Below are 16,899 nucleotides of genomic sequence, written 5' to 3'. Positions count from 1 at the left end.
TTTTACCCCCTCAACTTAGTCCTATGCCTTGTAGGTCTAGACTCCCCTACCCTGGGAAAAAGACTGTGGCTATCCACTTTATTTATGCCTCTCGTGATTTTATATACCTCTACACAGTCACCCCTCAGCCTCCAAAACTCCAGGAAAAAAGGTCCCAGCCTATCCTTGTCACTCAAACCCTCAAGCTCCTCATGAATCTCTTCTGCAACCCTTTCCAGTTTAATGACATCCTTCCTATAGCTGGGCAACCAGAACAGCAGACAATATTCCAAGTGCGGTCTCACCACCGTGTGTTGATGACCTTTGGATGCAACATTAAATAATGGCCCTGTCTTTCTCTTAGATGGATGGAAAAGAGCACTGGAAGAAATTCTGAGGTACTTTCCCTCATACCTCGGCCAATACTTATCTCTATCACCATCACCATAATCAAAGACCCCACCCACCCGGGTCATTCTCTCTTCTCTCCTCTCCCATCAGGTAGAAGATACAGGAGCCTGAGGGCACGTACCACCAGGCTCAAGGACAGCTTCTATCCCACTGTGATAAGACTATTGAACGGTTCCCTTATACGATGAGATGGACTATGACCTCATGATCTACCTTGTTGTGACGTTGCACCTTATTGCACTGCACTTTCTCTGTAGCTGTGACACTTTGTACTGTTACTGTATTTACCTGTACTACCTCAATGCACTCTGTACTAATCCAATATAACTGCACTGTGCAATGAATTGACCTGTATGATCGGTTTGCAAGACAAGTTTTTCACTGTACCTCGGTACAAGTGACAATAATAAACCAATACCGAGACAACTTATTAGGGCATGACCACACTACTGCATGTGAGAGCTTATGCACAAATTTGCTGCCTACAAACTGTGGAAGTACTTCGTGAATTGGGAAGCATTTTGAGACTTCTTAAAGTGTATGTTGAAGGCGCTATATAAATGCAAGTTCCTCTGAGCATTTGCTCACACACTTCTGCATGCTATTAATTCATAAGATTTAAAAATATGAACTTATGTGACTGGAATCTACCAGATTCATATATTTGCTTTAAGCGCGTAAACTTTGTCAAAAACAAGGCTCACCGAGATGTCGCGTCCTGGTCTGGGCCCTCTCGCTTTCCCCGGGCCCGAAGCATCTCCCGTTTCCACGGCAACCGTTACCCGGGCTCGTTACCAAGGTAAACGGTCCGGAGAATCACGTCAGACAACCCCGGAAGGATACTCAGAGAAAGGTTAAAAAACAGATTGAATTTTTTATATAGTACAAAACGCTTTTCGCCCACGATATATGCTTCTTTCATACAAACACTAAGCTCGGAGAGTCACCAGTTAAAAAATACTTGGAACCATTTCAGCGGCTGCCACTTCTCCGCCAATTGGGGCGAGCCACGCTCTCGACGTAGTAGATGGTACATGGAAGGCGGTGATTGGTCCGACCGTTTTCGCACTCGATTCTGACTGGTGGGCTGCTTTTTGCGTGGTCGGCTGCGATTGGCTCGCCGGCGCGGCCTTGTGGCTCCGCCCCCTCCCTCTCCCTTCGTCCACCCCCCCCCCTCTCCAGCCGAGAGGTTTTATTGAAGGAGCGGTGGCGGACGGCGAGCACCCAGAGCAGCGAGGCGAGGCGGTGAGGCCCTCCGATCGGTAGGATGATGAAGCAGGCCTGGTTCCTGGCGCTGCTGTGCGCGCTCCTGGCCTTCGGTGAGTTGCTCGACGGCGGGGTTTCTGGAACCTTCTCTCGGGTTCCGGATCCTTCTAAACCTCCCTCCCGCCCCTCAACCTCCGCCGCTCGGCGTCTTCGAGAAGCCCCTCGGTCTGCGGGCGGGTGGCTTTTTTTTGGGAGGGGGAGGGGGGTGTTGGTCAGGGTGAGGGGAACCTCGTGGTTTTGGGGTGAGGAGGGGGTGAGGAGGGGGTGAAGTCCCAAACTTTGTCTCCATCTTCCACCCTCACCCACCCCTCACCCACCCCTCACCCACCCCTCACCCCCCCCTCACCCCCCCCCCCCTCACCCCCCCCACCCCCCCTTTCTCCACTCCCTCCCACCACACCTCTCCCTTCACCCCCTCCCCTCATGCACCCCTCCCTTCTCCCCCTTCCTCCCCCTCACACACCTCTGTTCATCCCCTCAACCCCCTCACATCTCTCTCCTCACCTCTCTTCACCCCCTCCCTCCCCCCACACCTCTCCCTTCACCCCCTTCTTCCCCTCCCTCCCCCCACACCTCTCCCTTCACCCCCTTCTTCCCCTCCCTCCCCCCACACCTCTCACTTCACCCCCTTCTTCCCCTCCCTCCCCCCACACCTCTCCCTTCACCCCCTTCTTCCCCTCCCACCCCCCCCACACCTCTCCTTCACCCCCTTCTTCCCCTCCCTCCCCCCACACCTCTCCCTTCACCCCCTTCTCCCCTCCCTCCCCCCACACCTCTCCCTTCACCCCCTTCTTCCCCTCCCTCCCCCCACACCTCTCCCTTCACCCCCTTCTTCCCCTCCCTCCCCCCACACCTCTCCCTTCACCCCCTTCTTCCCCTCCCTCCCCCCACACCTCTCCCTTCACCCCCTTCTTCCCCTCCCTCCCCCCACACCTCTCCCTTCACCCCCTTCTTCCCCTCCCTCCCCCCACACCCTCTCCCTTCACCCCCTTCTTCCCCTCCCTCCCCCCACACCTCTCCCTTCACCCCCTTCTTCCCCTCCTCCCCCCACACCTCTCCCTTCACCCCCTTCTTCCCCTCCCTCCCCCCACACCTCTCCCTTCACCCCCTTCTTCCCCTCCCTCCCCCCACACCTCTCCCTTCACCCCCTTCTTCCCCTCCCTCCCCCCACACCTCTCCCTTCACCCCCTTCTTCCCCTCCCCCCCCCACCCCACTCCCTTCACCCCCATCTTCCCCACCCCCCCCCCCCACCTCTCCCTTCACCCCCTCTTCCCCTCCCTCCCCCCACACCTCTCCCTTCACCCCCTTCTTCCCCTCCCTCCCCCCACACCTCTCCCTTCACCCCCTTCTTCCCTCCCTCCCCCCACACCTCTCCCTTCACCCCCTTCTTCCCCTCCCTCCCCCCACACCTCTCCCTTCACCCCCTTCTTCCCCTCCTTCCCCCACACCTCTCCCTTCACCCCCTTCCCTCCTCCCCCACACCTATCCCTGCCCCCTCTTCCCTCCCTCCCCCCACACCTCTCCCTTCACCCCCTTCTTCCCCTCCCTCCCCCCACACCTCTCCCGCCACCCCCTTCTTCCCCTCCCTCCCCCCACACCTCTCCCTTCACCCCCTTCTTCCCCTCCCTCCCCCCACACCTCTCCCTTCACCCCCTTCTTCCCCTCCCTCCCCCCCCCACACCTCTCCTTCACCCCCTTCTTCCCCTCCCTCCCCCCACACCTCTCCCTTCACCCCCTTCTTCCCCTCCCTCCCCCCACACCTCTCCCTTCACCTTCATGCCCCCTTCACTGAGCACTATCCTCTTTCTCCCCCCCCCCCCCAAAAAATTCTCCCACTGCCCACTTCAGGCACAATTATCATCTTCTCCTCCCTGAAAAAGAAAACCTGTGCCCCCCATGCACTTGTCACTAGTCTAATGCTCCTCCCAAAAAATTGATTTGCCCCTCCCCCAAGTCATGGACTTCAATCATCTTTCTCTCCACCCCCATAAGAAACTGATTCTTTCTGCTTCCATCCACTTCAGACATGTCTTTTCTCTCTCTTCTCCCCCCCCCCCCCCCCCGCAAAAATAAATCCTTGACTCCAAAATAAGGTCCTTTGCCCCCACTATCCACTTCAGATGCAATCATCATTCCCCCAATTAAAAATCTGCTTCCACCATTCACTTAAGATGGATGATCATTTACCCCTTCACCCCACCACCACCTTCAACTGAGGAACACAACCAAATGCAATTGCTGAGAAACTGGAATAGGAGCAGAGTTCTTAAAATATTCAATGGGCCAGGCAAAATCTGTGGTGAAACATGTTGTCCTTTTGTCCCCTGGGTTAAGTTGATAGTGTGCATGACGGTTATTGACCTGTAGTATTAACTATTTGGGTCTCCACCATGTTCCCTGACCCTGTTGGGAATTTGCACTGTTCTGTCTCCATTTCCCCTCCAGTTTCTGCACAAAATCTGTTACCATGCTTGTTTCCTGTTCTTCACATTACTTGTTTCCACTTCACCTACCTTATTTTTCTTTTTCTGCTGTTCCTCCTTATTCCAACCCTTTATTCTTAATGCAAGCAAATAGTCAAATCCCTTCATTGGCTGCCAAGCACCACAAATGCAAGTGACTCCTATCTGCAACCCCTGTTCTAGAAGCTCCCAGAGTAGGGATGGAGAGGAAAGATTTGCACCCCTCTAAATCATGACAGCCTCCAATGAGGATCCCATTGCCCAGAGGTCTGGGTCTCAGAGGCTTCACTGCAGTGTTGCTCAAGTTCTGATTGTTCATTATTGCTGTGATTTTTTTTTAATGAATACATTCACTTTTCCAGCTCTTGTTAGAGCAGAAGATGAAACAGTAGAGGAGGATCTGGGAAAGAGTAGGGATGGCTCAAGAACTGACGATGAAGTTGTTAAGAGGTGGGTTTTTCTGTCTGGTGTTGCTGGTGCATTGATGTAGAAGTCACAATTTCAAATCCCACTCATAACATGTTGCATTCAATTATTTAATACTTAATGCTGCCAATCAAGCTGCAGGATTATTGTCCCAAACCAATGAATTAATAATGTCTGCAAGGGGTGGGCACTCCTTCCCTTGATGGAGGAGAACCAATGAAAAATGCTAGCTTAACAAATTAGAATGGGCAATTAATGTTGTCCACAGCTTGAATGGTGCTTTTTTTAAACAACCAGAATCTGTATACTCAGATCACTTAATGTCATAATTTGTGAACTGCTTAAGATGTTGTAACAAAGGTGCTATGAATGATTTGTTATTCTCTAATGTTTTGGACAGTACATTCTTTGGTATATATTTGTATAGCACATCTTCTGGCATGTAACTTCATCCTTCTAACATGTATGCCTGTTCTGCATTTGAGAATTTATCCATTTTAAATGCTGCTATTTAGATTGACCTTTCAGAATTAATCTGACTGTAACCTTGATTTTAAAAATGTCACCAGCATTATGTGATATATTTGTATAGTATCTTGGTTTCACTCAACTGTCTCCAAGCCATTTGGCTTCAATTGAATGGCCCAAATCCTAGTAAATAATGGAATTGTGAATTGCTGTTCTTTGGGTGTTTGGCTTGCCTAACAATTGTTTAAGTGCCTCTTCTACAAAAGTATTTTGAACTGTGGTGGGCTCTTGCATGTGGGGTGAGTATGCCAAGCCATTGATTTATTTTATCTTTTTACTCTTCCCAAAGGGAGGAAGAAGCTATCCAATTAGATGGATTGAATCCTGCTCAAGTTAAAGAAATAAGGGAAAAGGCTGAAAAATTTATGTTCCAAGCAGAGGTTAACAGAATGATGAAGTTGATCATTAATTCACTTTACAAAAACAAAGAGGTGAGTTTAGAGCATCACCTTGCTAGTTCGTTTCTGAAGGATTTCAAATATTTAGGGCATCATTAATTGGTATTTGTTCTTGCAGTCAATCATTCAGCTATTACATTTAGCTCAACAATTTGTTTAGAGGCTGTTGGAATTGTATCCACTCAGTAGAAATGTTGTCAAATCTAGGACTTGAGGGTTAAACTTTGTTTTGGAATTTGGGCATTGTTGTCAAAGCCAGTATTTTCCATTCCTTATTGCCTTTAAAGTGGTGAATGGGGTACCAATCAAGTGCTTTGTCTTGGATAGTGTTGAAGCTGCATTTACCATGCTGTATAAATAGTTTTATCCATGCAATTGGAAAATGTTCATCACTCCTGGTTTCTGCATTGCAGACAGTGAGAGGTATTTGCAGTGTCAAAAGGTAAGTCTCTGGCCTATTCTTGTGGCTGGTTGATGGTGACCACCCCCCCCTCCCCCTCTCCCCCCTCCCCCCCCCCCCCCCCCCCCCCCCCCCCCAAAAAAAACACCCCCCAAATCTGAAGCTAATAATAGGACTTGATGATAATGCTATTGAATATCAATAGTAGGCAGATAATCTTTGGCAACTGTCATTGCTTTGCACTTATGCAAATGTTACCACAACTTGGCCCATGTCTGCATGTTGTCATGGTCTTAACTGCATTCATTACATTGAGTTGTGTATGGAATTTGGTGCTGTGCAATCAACAGTGAACATTCTTCCATCCTCATGAAATGAAGGTCATTCAGTAGCTGAAGATGGTTCTCTGAGCAGTGCAGGTTAGGGCAAACCAAGCGATGCCCTAGAGCTGAAATGATTGTTCTGGCACTTGACCAATGGCAATAATTGCTTCCTTGATTCTTGGGCCAAAGGGAGAAATTGTTCTGAAATGAGTGTGAATTTGTTTTGCTTTTCCATGGGAATGATCCCAGTATTCTGGTGAACATGTAAGTAAATTGTAACATTAAGTTTCTGACTGAAAGGTGCTGGGATATAGTTCCAGTGCATATGTTGAGTACTCAATTGCATATATTTGATTGCTGAATATTTATTAATGTTTGATTATTACCAGATATTCCTGCGTGAACTGATTTCTAATGCTTCTGATGCTCTGGACAAGATCAGATTGATATCACTAACAAATGAAACAGCACTACATGCCACAGAAGAGATGACTATCAAGATAAAGGTTTGACTTCAATTTTTTAATGTAGTCTAAAATTAGACCAGGATCATTTATTTTACTGTAGTACAAGTCCTCCCCAGATCACAGCAGGGTTCAGTTCCTGTGAACAGTTTGTAACCCAGACAGTTCACAGGTTGGAAGTGCAGCTGTGAACTGAGTTCTCACATGGTAAAAGATGCCCACTGCCCCACAGCAGTTGCCACTTCCATCCTGTAGGCTTTCATAATCTGGGGAGGACAGCTATAATGAAAGTCACAGCTGAAGACATTTAGTTGATGCCCTATTTGTCCAGCTTCAGTGTCTGTTCTTGAGTATTAGCAGCACATCACATTTAGATCGGCAAACGATAATTTGTACCTTTTTTAATTTACTGTTCTCTAACCAGATCACGGCCTGGTTCATAAATTCTGCTTTCATGTGAAGGGTGGTCTGGAGTTGCCCTCATAAGAGAATTTGCAGTATGAGGTTTTGCCTTTTGGAGGAATTAAGACCAGTATGTTGGAAAATAGGAGTAGAAGGCCACTTGCTTGAGTTTCTTATACAATTCAGTGATCCTAGCTGTGCCCCAGGCCTTTGCTCGTGTGTATAGAAAAGATTCCTAGAGTATTTTGGAAAGTAGAAGTTAGCCTTGGTGCACTGGCCAGAATTCATTGAACAGGATTTCTATCACAAGCAAATGGTGGTGCAGCTCCTAGTAGAGCTGCTGCCTCTTAGCTCCAGCAATCCAGGTTCAACGTTGACCTATCTGTAGGAAGTTTGCTCATTCTGTGATTGGGTTTCCTCCCATGTCCCATGGATGTTTGGGTGGTGAGTTAATTAGTCACTGTAAATTACATTTGGTGTGTAAGTGAATGATAGAATCTTGGAGAAATTAATAGTAATGTGAGGAAAATAAAGTGTAAATTGGTGCTTGATGGTCTGTGTAGATTCAGTGGGTTAGTTTCCATATGATCCAACAGCAACCTGCTTGCACAGATTGCCATGTTTCTTGTGACTGGATACACTTCAAAAGCACTTTGGCTATAGGCCACTGGGATGTTCTCAGTGATATGAAAGGTATACATAAATGCAAACCTTTATGCTGGGGACAAGTAATCAATCTTGTCTTCATGCACCCTTCAAGAAGGTGGTAGGGTGATCAAAATATTTAAATAGCTGAGAAACATCAGACTTTGTTTTCTTCTTAGGCTGACAAAGAGAAGAACATGCTTCATGTCACAGATACAGGTATTGGCATGACTAAAGATGAGCTAATTAGAAACCTTGGCACAATTGCAAAATCTGGAACAAGTGAATTCTTAAACAAGTTAACAGAGTTGCAAAATGAGGATCAGTCCACCTCAGAGTTGATTGGTCAGTTTGGTGTTGGATTCTACTCTGCTTTCCTGGTGGCCGATAAGGTTATTGTCACATCCAAGCACAACAATGGTACACAGCATATCTGGGAATCTGACTCCAATGAGTTTTCCATAATAGAGGATCCTCGAGGAAACACACTGGGACGAGGTACAACCATCACGTAAGTGAAAGACCAGTTCTTTCAAATTTATACTGAAATTGATTTGGGCTTGGAACACTTTTCATTGGGGGGAGAAGTCTGTCTTGATGACAATATTTTAGAGGGTGTGGTTGGTGTTACTGGCTTTCTAAAAGTGATTTGTTTAAAATATGGTGAAACATGATCTGGCTACTTTTCTGCTTGAAATAGTTAATATTGCTTTTCTAAATGTGATTGTCTAATCTTTAAATTACCTGTTCATTGTAGATTAGTCTTGAAGGAGGAGGCATCTGACTACCTTGAATTGGAAACCATCAAAAATCTAGTGAAGAAGTACTCCCAATTCATCAACTTTCCTATCTATATCTGGAGCAGTAAGGTAATTCTGAATTAATAAATTGGATTATGATACATGTATAATTTCTATAGGTCAAGGCCCTTCAGGTCCTGAAGAAGGGTGCCAACCTGAAACGTTGACTGCCTGCTTTTCTCCATGAATGCTGCCTGGCCTGCAGCATCATGTTTTTATCTAGATTCCAGCTTCTGCAGTCATTTGTTTCTTTGTGTAATTTCTATAATGCAAATTTTCTGTTAATAGACAGAAACTGTTGAAGAACCAATAGATGAGGAGGAAACTAAGGAGACAGATGAAAAGAAGGATGATGATGAGGCAGCAGTTGAAGAGGAAAGTGAAGAAAAAGAAAAAACAAAGAAGGTATGAAACTTGGTTAGTGTTGAAAGAATTGGTTAGGATAAACTCCAATTGTTTGGAAATGTGGTGGTCTGGCATCTGGATCACTTGGCTTGGAAATATGATCAGCAGCCTGTGACCATATCTTGAGTGCCAAGGCCAGAGTACAGACTGGGCTGCTGTGTAGCTGGAGCTTCCATTGGGGCTTGAAGTGCCAGAGGTTGGGGACATGAGTAGGGTTGTGACCAGAGCTGGGTTCCAGAGTGCTTGTTTCCTACTTCCTTACTGTTTCACAGGAAACTTTTAGTGTAATGGTAGCATTTTTTAAAAGGTGAACTAAGTCTGTATTTAAAACTAACATTCAGTAGTCTGGAAAATCTAGTCTGCCACTGTCAGTCCCAAGGGTGCTAGATTATTGTAGTGTTTTTTGTTAACTAGATTAAATATGATTGTGTTCAGGTACTTGGGCTGAGGATGCAGTTTTTAAACCAAATGTTGGCAACAATAGATTTGCTGAAACACTGCAGTACTCATAAATGCTGTAGAGGAGCAAAATGAGTGGAAATCATTACTTTTTAGAGCCTGGGTATTACCCAATGTGTCAAAGATGTTCTACCCAAAAATCTATGGTACAATTTGCCAGAGCCACAGGGTTAAACGGGAAGCTTGAGGATTGGTTATATCCCTGAGTACAGATAGTGATCTTTGTGGTTTGATATTCAACAGACAAATTTTTACCTTGGTCAGTTCCCTTTTCAATTTTTCAGAGGCCAGAGTTAGACTGTTAAGCTAGAAAGCACTCTTCCATAAGTTAATGGAAATCTAAGCCATAGCAATATTTTCAGGAGAATTGGCTGAAAATGTTTTTGAAGGCTTGTGGAGCCATGGGAAGATGAGAGCAAGATGGCAAATGTATATGAGGGGCTCCTATGGCTTCCTGTCCCTATATTTTGTTTGACCTCCTAATTCTCTCAGGTTGAGAAGACAGTCTGGGATTGGGAGCTGATGAATGACATTAAACCCATCTGGCAAAGACCAACGAAAGAAATAGAAGATGATGAGTACACCGCTTTCTATAAGACCTTTTCTAAGGTAACATTTTCTGAAAATCTTTTACTTAAACATTTGCAGCCTCAAATTGCTTCACAGAATGATCTAGTACTTGGGAGAAATCTTAGTTTGTGTAGTGCCTTAATGAGTATTCCAACACACTTCATCAAACTTTAGAAATGTTCCTGTGAGCTATAGGTGTCAAGGAGGTGACCAAAAATTTAACCAGAAGTAGGTTTAATGTAAGCCTTAAATGGAACAATTTTGAGAGTTGCTGCAGCATTGATTGTTGGCTGCTCTGCTTTCATTGTTCAGGCATAATCAAAGCAGGGTTTTGGTGATGAAATGAAGTTAAAGGCATTTAAGCAGGCAAGATTTTAAAATCCAATGCTGGAAACACTTAATGGGTCATATTATCTACAGAGAAAAGCATGTGTTTACCTTTCATAAATGGGCAAGTTAAACTTGCAGAGTAAAATTACAAATTAATGATGGGCTGAAGATCAGGAGAGTGAATGATAGTTGGAAATGATGTGGTCAGCTGTCAAAGGTGCAGACTGAAGCTTGTGAAGGAATAAAATTGCTTTTGGCAGTTGTATAGAATGTTGAGGGACTTGGATTCATTTCATTGGGTCCATTGAAGGTATTTGAACAAGGAAGCCATTAAACACATTGAGATGTGCCATGCTTGGCTGATGGTACTCAAATATCAGGGTTACTATTAACATTTTTGTGGGTGCTCCTGAAAATCATCACTGTCTGCAAAATGCAAGTATGATGCAACAAAAGGAGAACTCCTATCACATCGCAAAGTATTTAATGTCATTGACCAAAGGTTTCTTTTCCCTAGGACACAGAGGAACCAATTGCTCATATCCACTTTACTGCTGAAGGAGAAGTAACATTCAAATCTATTTTGTTTGTGCCCAAAACTGCACCCCGTGGTTTATTTGATGAATATGGATCAAAAAAATCTGACTACATTAAGGTGTGTTGAATTGCCAAAAAATTTGAATCTTCAGAAATTTTGTCATACTTGCCAGAATTGCTACCAGTACTAGCTAGTACTTTTTTGAAAAATGTTGCCTCAGTTTGCTGTACATGAACAATGGAATGAGAATATCAAGGGGTTTCTGCACTCTTACTGAAAATGTATGGTCCAATTAAATCAGACAATGATACTGATTTGTATCTAATTTCAAAGAAAATTGCACCACTTTCCTACCTGCTTCTCTGTTAGCTTTTGTGTATTGGAAATACCAATCAAATTTCTCCATTACAGTATTGTGTAGTTTCAAATTCAGAAGCTAGTACAGCAGTGAAGCCTTAATGTCTCAGGGTGCTTCCATATGCCAGTTTGAAGCACATCCTATTTGATTTAAAACATAGGAACGCAGTATACTAAAGCCATTCAGCAAGATTGGATTGATTCTTCCTCATTGTCACTTACTATCCCTATATCTTGACTGAATTTATAGCCATCAAGATAATCTTTCTCAAATGCTTAATAGAGCATCCAGAGCTTAAGTTGCAACTCTGTAGGAATCTTGTGCTCAATTAGTCCTCTTAAGACCGGGGTCCTCTAGTTATGATGGTTTTTTTTGCTCTAGTAATAGCTTTCAATAATTGTAAAAGGTCAAAATCAATACCACCATTAATCAAGTTTCCTCTTGTTGCAGTTGTTTGTTCGTAGAGTGTTCATCACAGATGACTTCCATGATATGATGCCCAAGTATTTGAATTTTATCAAGGGTGTGGTAAGTATTCATGATGCATGTGGTCTTGGGCAAAAAAAATTCAGAATCAAACTTGACTTACTGATCTTAAATTGAATTTGTACCTAATTTGCCAAGATCTAATTTTGTGTACAGTAGATACTTGTAAGCTGAGCAAAATTATTTCACTTTTTAAAATTTGGTTGATGCATGCAGGTGTTTGAATTATTTGCACATTGAAGGAACTGAGAAATGTAAATGTTCTAGTCAAATAGACCCTTTTGAACTTGAGCTTTTGTTAGAAAATGTCTTTCATATGTGGCAGTTGGACACTTAAGATCCTGCATTTAACATTTTTATTTCCCACAGGTGGACTCAGATGATCTGCCTTTGAATGTCTCCCGTGAAACTCTGCAACAGCATAAATTGCTGAAGGTATACGCTGCTTAAGTTTAATGTTGAATATCTGAATGTAGTAGTATGAGATATCAAATAAATTAACAACACAATGAGAAAGTGTAAATGGATTTCCAGAAGTTGAGCTCTTGACTTAAAACCAGGTAGCTTTTGTGCTTCAGTACTATCTTAAGTGTTAGATTTAATTTGTGCACAAATTGTTGCAATAGCACTTTACATCTTTAGAAAACTTCAATTACAAATAGTTGCCTTTTGTTCTGTTGCTGAACTGGATTGACTTTTTTCTAATTAAAATAGGTCATTAGAAAGAAGCTAGTACGTAAAACCCTAGATATGATCAAGAAGATTGCAGAAGAGAAATACGAAGAAACATTCTGGAAGGAATTTGGGACCAACATCAAGTTGGGAGTAATCGAGGATCACTCCAATAGAACACGTTTGGCTAAATTGCTACGGTTCCAATCTTCTCACCATGAGTCCAAACAGACTAGTTTAGAGCAGTACCTGGAAAGAATGAAAGAGAAACAAGACAAGATCTACTTCATGGCTGGAGCAAGCAGAAAAGAGGTGATGGCAGATACCATTGATTGATCATGAGCATTGAAAGTCACATTTACAATATCAACTAAATTTTTCAATTGTTCTCAATTCTAAAATTATATTGAAGTATTAAGAACACTGCGTAGTTTATCAAAGTACAACATGACTTTTTACAGGTTGAATCTTCTCCCTTTGTTGAAAGATTGTTGAAGAAGGGATATGAGGTGCTGTATCTTACAGAACCTGTTGATGAATACTGTATCCAAGCTCTGCCTGAATTTGATGGAAAGAGATTCCAGAATGTTGCCAAAGAAGGGTTGAAATTTGATGAAAGTGAAAAGGCAAAAGAAAAGCATGAAGAAATGGAGAAGGAGTATGAGCCACTCTTGACCTGGATGAAAGACAAAGCACTGAAAGATAAGGTATATGCTGTTTATAGTTGCAAAGTTGACCTTTTAAAGTCTGAAATCCTTGTAAATCACATCCAAGTGCAAATAGTCAGAAAAACTATTTGGTGAACTAATGGTGACTTCATGCTGAGTAATTGTTGCTAAAAAGCTTCTACATGTCTTCTAGGTTTTTGAATATAAGGTTTTACTGGTGCAGAGTGACTGCTTTTCCAGAACAAAGCAGAACAAGTTTTAGTGATGTTTTAATCAGTTTCAATATTTAGGACTAACTAGATCCAATTTTGAAGTAAGAAATTAAAATCTTTCTTTTTAAAGATTGAAAAGGCTGTCCTGTCCCAGCGTCTCACTGATTCTCCTTGTGCTCTGGTGGCCAGTCAGTATGGATGGTCTGGTAATATGGAGAGAATCATGAAGGCCCAGGCCTACCAGACTGGAAAAGATATTTCCACAAAGTAAGTTGGATTTTAATCACTTTAAAATGGTACAGATCCTAATTTGTTATGGAAAGCTGCCATTTGGGGGAATGAGCTGCTATTTAGGGGGAGTAACAGCCAAGTTAAAAGGGTGAGCATTCATCCTAGCTATTGGTATGCTTCATTTTGAGTTGCATCTTTTGTTCCTTGAAAGTGGGCAATGGATGGGAGTGAAATGACTTCGATTTTACTTGTAAACTTGTTTATTGATGTTTTAACTCTTGCAGTTATTATTCTGGCCAAAAGAAGACATTTGAAGTTAATCCAAGACATCCCTTGATTAAGGAATTGCTGAAACGAGTTAAGGTAAGTTTATTAGCAGATGTTACTAATGCAGGAGATGCATCTGTCGATTATTGGGCATGTGCTCTGCTCACCTTGATTATGCTTGTTGCCCTTTGTAAAGTGATTTTGCCAAGAGTTCACTTGCCACAGCATAAATTGTCCATTAGCAAAAATGGCATAACTACCAAAGGCCAAATAGCAAGCAAAACATTGTACTGAAAGGACAAGTGGAGTTTAAATTGGCTAGTCTTAAACCCAGTGGCTTAAGAAAATTTACAAGAGTCACAGACTAATGTGAAATATCTTTGTTTTAAAAGGAAAATGAAGATGATAAGACTGCTGCAGATCTTGCTGTAGTGTTGCTTGAGACTGCCACACTACGTTCAGGATACCAGTTACCAGATACTAAAGGATATGGTGATAGGATTGAAAGAATGCTTCGTCTAAGCATGAACATAGACCTCGATGCTCAGGTGAATTTAGATTTAACAATTTGTTCTATAATCACTCCAATACTGCTTTCTATTTTCCCCAAATTTAATTACTCAACTATTTGTACTACCTTGTGGTTTATTACATGTGAGATTTGAATTAACAAATTCTACAGTAATTGTACTTGACTATCTTTTGATCTGTCAATTCAATGTCAAGTTGAATTGCACCTTTGAAGGAAACTGAATTGCTGTACCCTGTTTAGGTTGAAGAATATGAAGAAATTGCAGATGAACAAGATGAGGCAAAAGATGAGGTAAAAGAGGAGGATGCAGAGGAAAGTGAAGAAACAGAAGAGCAGACTGAGGTAGGTCATGTTCATAATTCATTTAATGCTTTGAGTTTATAATTTAGATGAAAGAGCTTATGTTTTGTCCTTTCCATTTCAGGAAACCACAGATGCAAAAGATGAATTATAAGGGATTAATACTGTCATTAATCTACATTGAATAGGGAGGTATAAAGTACTGGGATGTGAAACCATTGAACAATGTTGAAGAACAAACAATTCATATTCATCCCTATTAAAAGGTCTGGAAGGGCAAAGGAGTTTTGTATGTTATTTACATTCCCTGTGGAAGTGAAATGACTGTAAATTTGTAATATTTAAAATGACAATTTGTGAAATGTCATGTAAACCATAATAAAACTTTTCCACAAACTCGTTCAAACTTTGACTGCTGATTTGATGTTGCTTCAGGATTGCACTTGTGGCACAGGAGGCCATTAGCACTGAAGATTGTGGGGTGGGGAAAGAGGTGGATATAGATGGATGAGGATGTTGGCTGATAATGTGGGGGGGGGGGGGGGGGGAGAGGAATTGAGGACATCTTGAAATGACTCAATTGTGAGGTGCTTAAATGTTAGTATTGCAAGGGGATTTAAGTACAAGATACTTGAGTCCACAATTAAAATATTCTTCACTATTCTTAAGAATATACTTGCAGTAGAGTGCAGCAAAGATTTGTCAAACTGATTTTACTCTGCAGGTATGTCATGGGAGATTGGGCCTAGGCCTCTAAGCTTAAATAATGTGGGAATGAAATGGACAAAATTCCTAAGGACTTGTGATGGTTGATGTGGGGAGAATGTTTTCCTATGGTTAAGTCTAGAATGAGGGATAGGCCATTAAATGATGCTGCTTGGAAGAATGTGAAATTCTCTGCCCTTGGGAGGCTCCACCACTGCACTTGCATGGTGGGCTTTAGGGATGAGATGCATTAGTTATGATCTTGTTAAATGGGTTTGTCATCAGATTTAAACAGATCAGGTCTGTACTCAATGACAATCTCATTTGAAATAGTTCATGGAACTTGACAAGGGCAGGTAATTGTTTTCCTTGCCTGGGTTGTTGAGAACCAGGAGTTGGTCTCAGCTATTCAGAATGCTGCAGTATTTTCTTGCTCAGTGAATCTGAGGTTCAGTCACTGAATACTGAGATTTGTTTTCAAGACTAGCGAGGTGTTGCATCAAAGATCAGCCATGATCTTGACTGGGACCAAGTGAGGGGACAAATAACCTACTTTTGTTTATATGGCATATAAATGCAAGATTAGTCCCACTTACTAACTGTTGATCTACAAGATTTCTGTACTGCTCTGGTAGGTAATTGTGGTGTCTGTACCACACCTTCAAGCAGTTGATTTCTGGCTCCAAGTGGAACATTCCCCTAATTTTGCTACCAATTAACATCTGTTCTCCCCAGTTAAAGTTGCTGCTTGGGGAAATGGATCCCCTGTTTATCAAGTGTTATACAAGTTGCACTACAATTTAAATTCTCTTTTCCAGAGAAAGCCCTGACCTAAATTGTTCTGAAGTACACTCACTGGTTTTGGGCCTGAAGTGCTTCCACAGATGCTGCTTGCCCTGAGTGTTTCCAGTATTTTGTTTCAGATTTCTAGCACCTGTGATTTTAGTTTAGTGTGTACTTGTCACCAACCCTAGCAAGATGCTTAAATTTCTGCACCTTGAGTGCCATAGAACCATAGAAAAGCTACAGCACAGAAAACAGGCCATTCAGCCCTTCTAGTCTGTGCCAAAACATTATTCAGCTAGTCCCATTTACCTGCCCCCAGCCCATACCCCTCTTGTCCATGTATCTATCCAATTTACTCGAGCGAGCCTGCACTTACCACATCAGATGGCAGCCCATTTCACACTCCCACCACTCTGAGTGAAGAAGTTCCCTCTAATGTTCCCCCTAAACCTTTCCCCTTTCACCCTAAAGCCACGTCCATCAAACCCTTCCTATAGTACAGTAAGAATTCCACCTACACATGGCCTAACTCTTAACCAGTTCTAGCATGACCTCCACTCCTCACCATGCTATACTGATTAGGGCATAGTCTGTGTGCCACAACCAACCACCTTGTCCACTAGTCATGCTACCTGAAGGCTTTTACTGATATGCATTCAATCTTAAATTGAAATCACAGATAAAAAAAGTTTGATTTTCTCCAAGTACAAACAGGCATTACCTTGTCCTTCCATTTGCTACCTTTGTGCCCACCTAATCAGTTCATTGATCCCTTCCTATAGACCAGAACTTTCTCAATCAACAATACTTTCTATTTTAATATTAGCAAATTTGATTTTCATTCAAATCAGTCATGTGCAAAGCATATGAAAAGC

The 16,899-nt window shown here is 42.7% G+C and overlaps 1 protein-coding gene across 1 annotated transcript; it reads left to right on the top strand.

Moving 5' to 3' along the window:
• The first annotated feature begins 1,533 nt into the window (after positions 1-1,533).
• Positions 1,534-14,939, top strand: hsp90b1 (heat shock protein 90, beta (grp94), member 1). The gene is made up of 18 exons (XM_052029746.1): positions 1,534-1,709; positions 4,482-4,569; positions 5,363-5,504; positions 6,584-6,700; positions 7,885-8,216; positions 8,463-8,574; positions 8,794-8,910; positions 9,862-9,978; positions 10,787-10,924; positions 11,616-11,693; positions 12,021-12,086; positions 12,366-12,635; positions 12,785-13,030; positions 13,334-13,470; positions 13,719-13,797; positions 14,094-14,249; positions 14,474-14,575; positions 14,658-14,939. Exons 1-18 carry the CDS (start codon positions 1,658-1,660, stop codon positions 14,685-14,687), a joined length of 2,379 nt encoding a protein of 792 aa, XP_051885706.1. The 5' UTR covers positions 1,534-1,657; the 3' UTR covers positions 14,688-14,939.
• The last annotated feature ends 1,960 nt before the right edge of the window (positions 14,940-16,899 follow it).

The sequence above is a fragment of the Pristis pectinata genome, chromosome 15, assembly GCF_009764475.1.
Source record: "Pristis pectinata isolate sPriPec2 chromosome 15, sPriPec2.1.pri, whole genome shotgun sequence".
NCBI lineage: Eukaryota > Metazoa > Chordata > Chondrichthyes > Rhinopristiformes > Pristidae > Pristis > Pristis pectinata.
The sequence above is the reverse complement of the archived record's forward strand: the minus strand, read 5'-3'. Positions and strand labels throughout refer to the sequence as shown.

Excerpts from the sequence above, each read along its gene's own strand:
- hsp90b1 (XM_052029746.1), top strand. The coding sequence starts at position 1,658 with ATGATGAAGCAGGCCTGGTTCCTGGCGCTGCTGTGCGCGCTCCTGGCC. Across the intron at positions 8,575-8,793 it reads TCTATATCTGGAGCAGTAAG|ACAGAAACTGTTGAAGAACC; the intron begins GTAATTCTGAAT and ends TTCTGTTAATAG. Across the intron at positions 13,471-13,718 it reads GGAAAAGATATTTCCACAAA|TTATTATTCTGGCCAAAAGA; the intron begins GTAAGTTGGATT and ends TAACTCTTGCAG.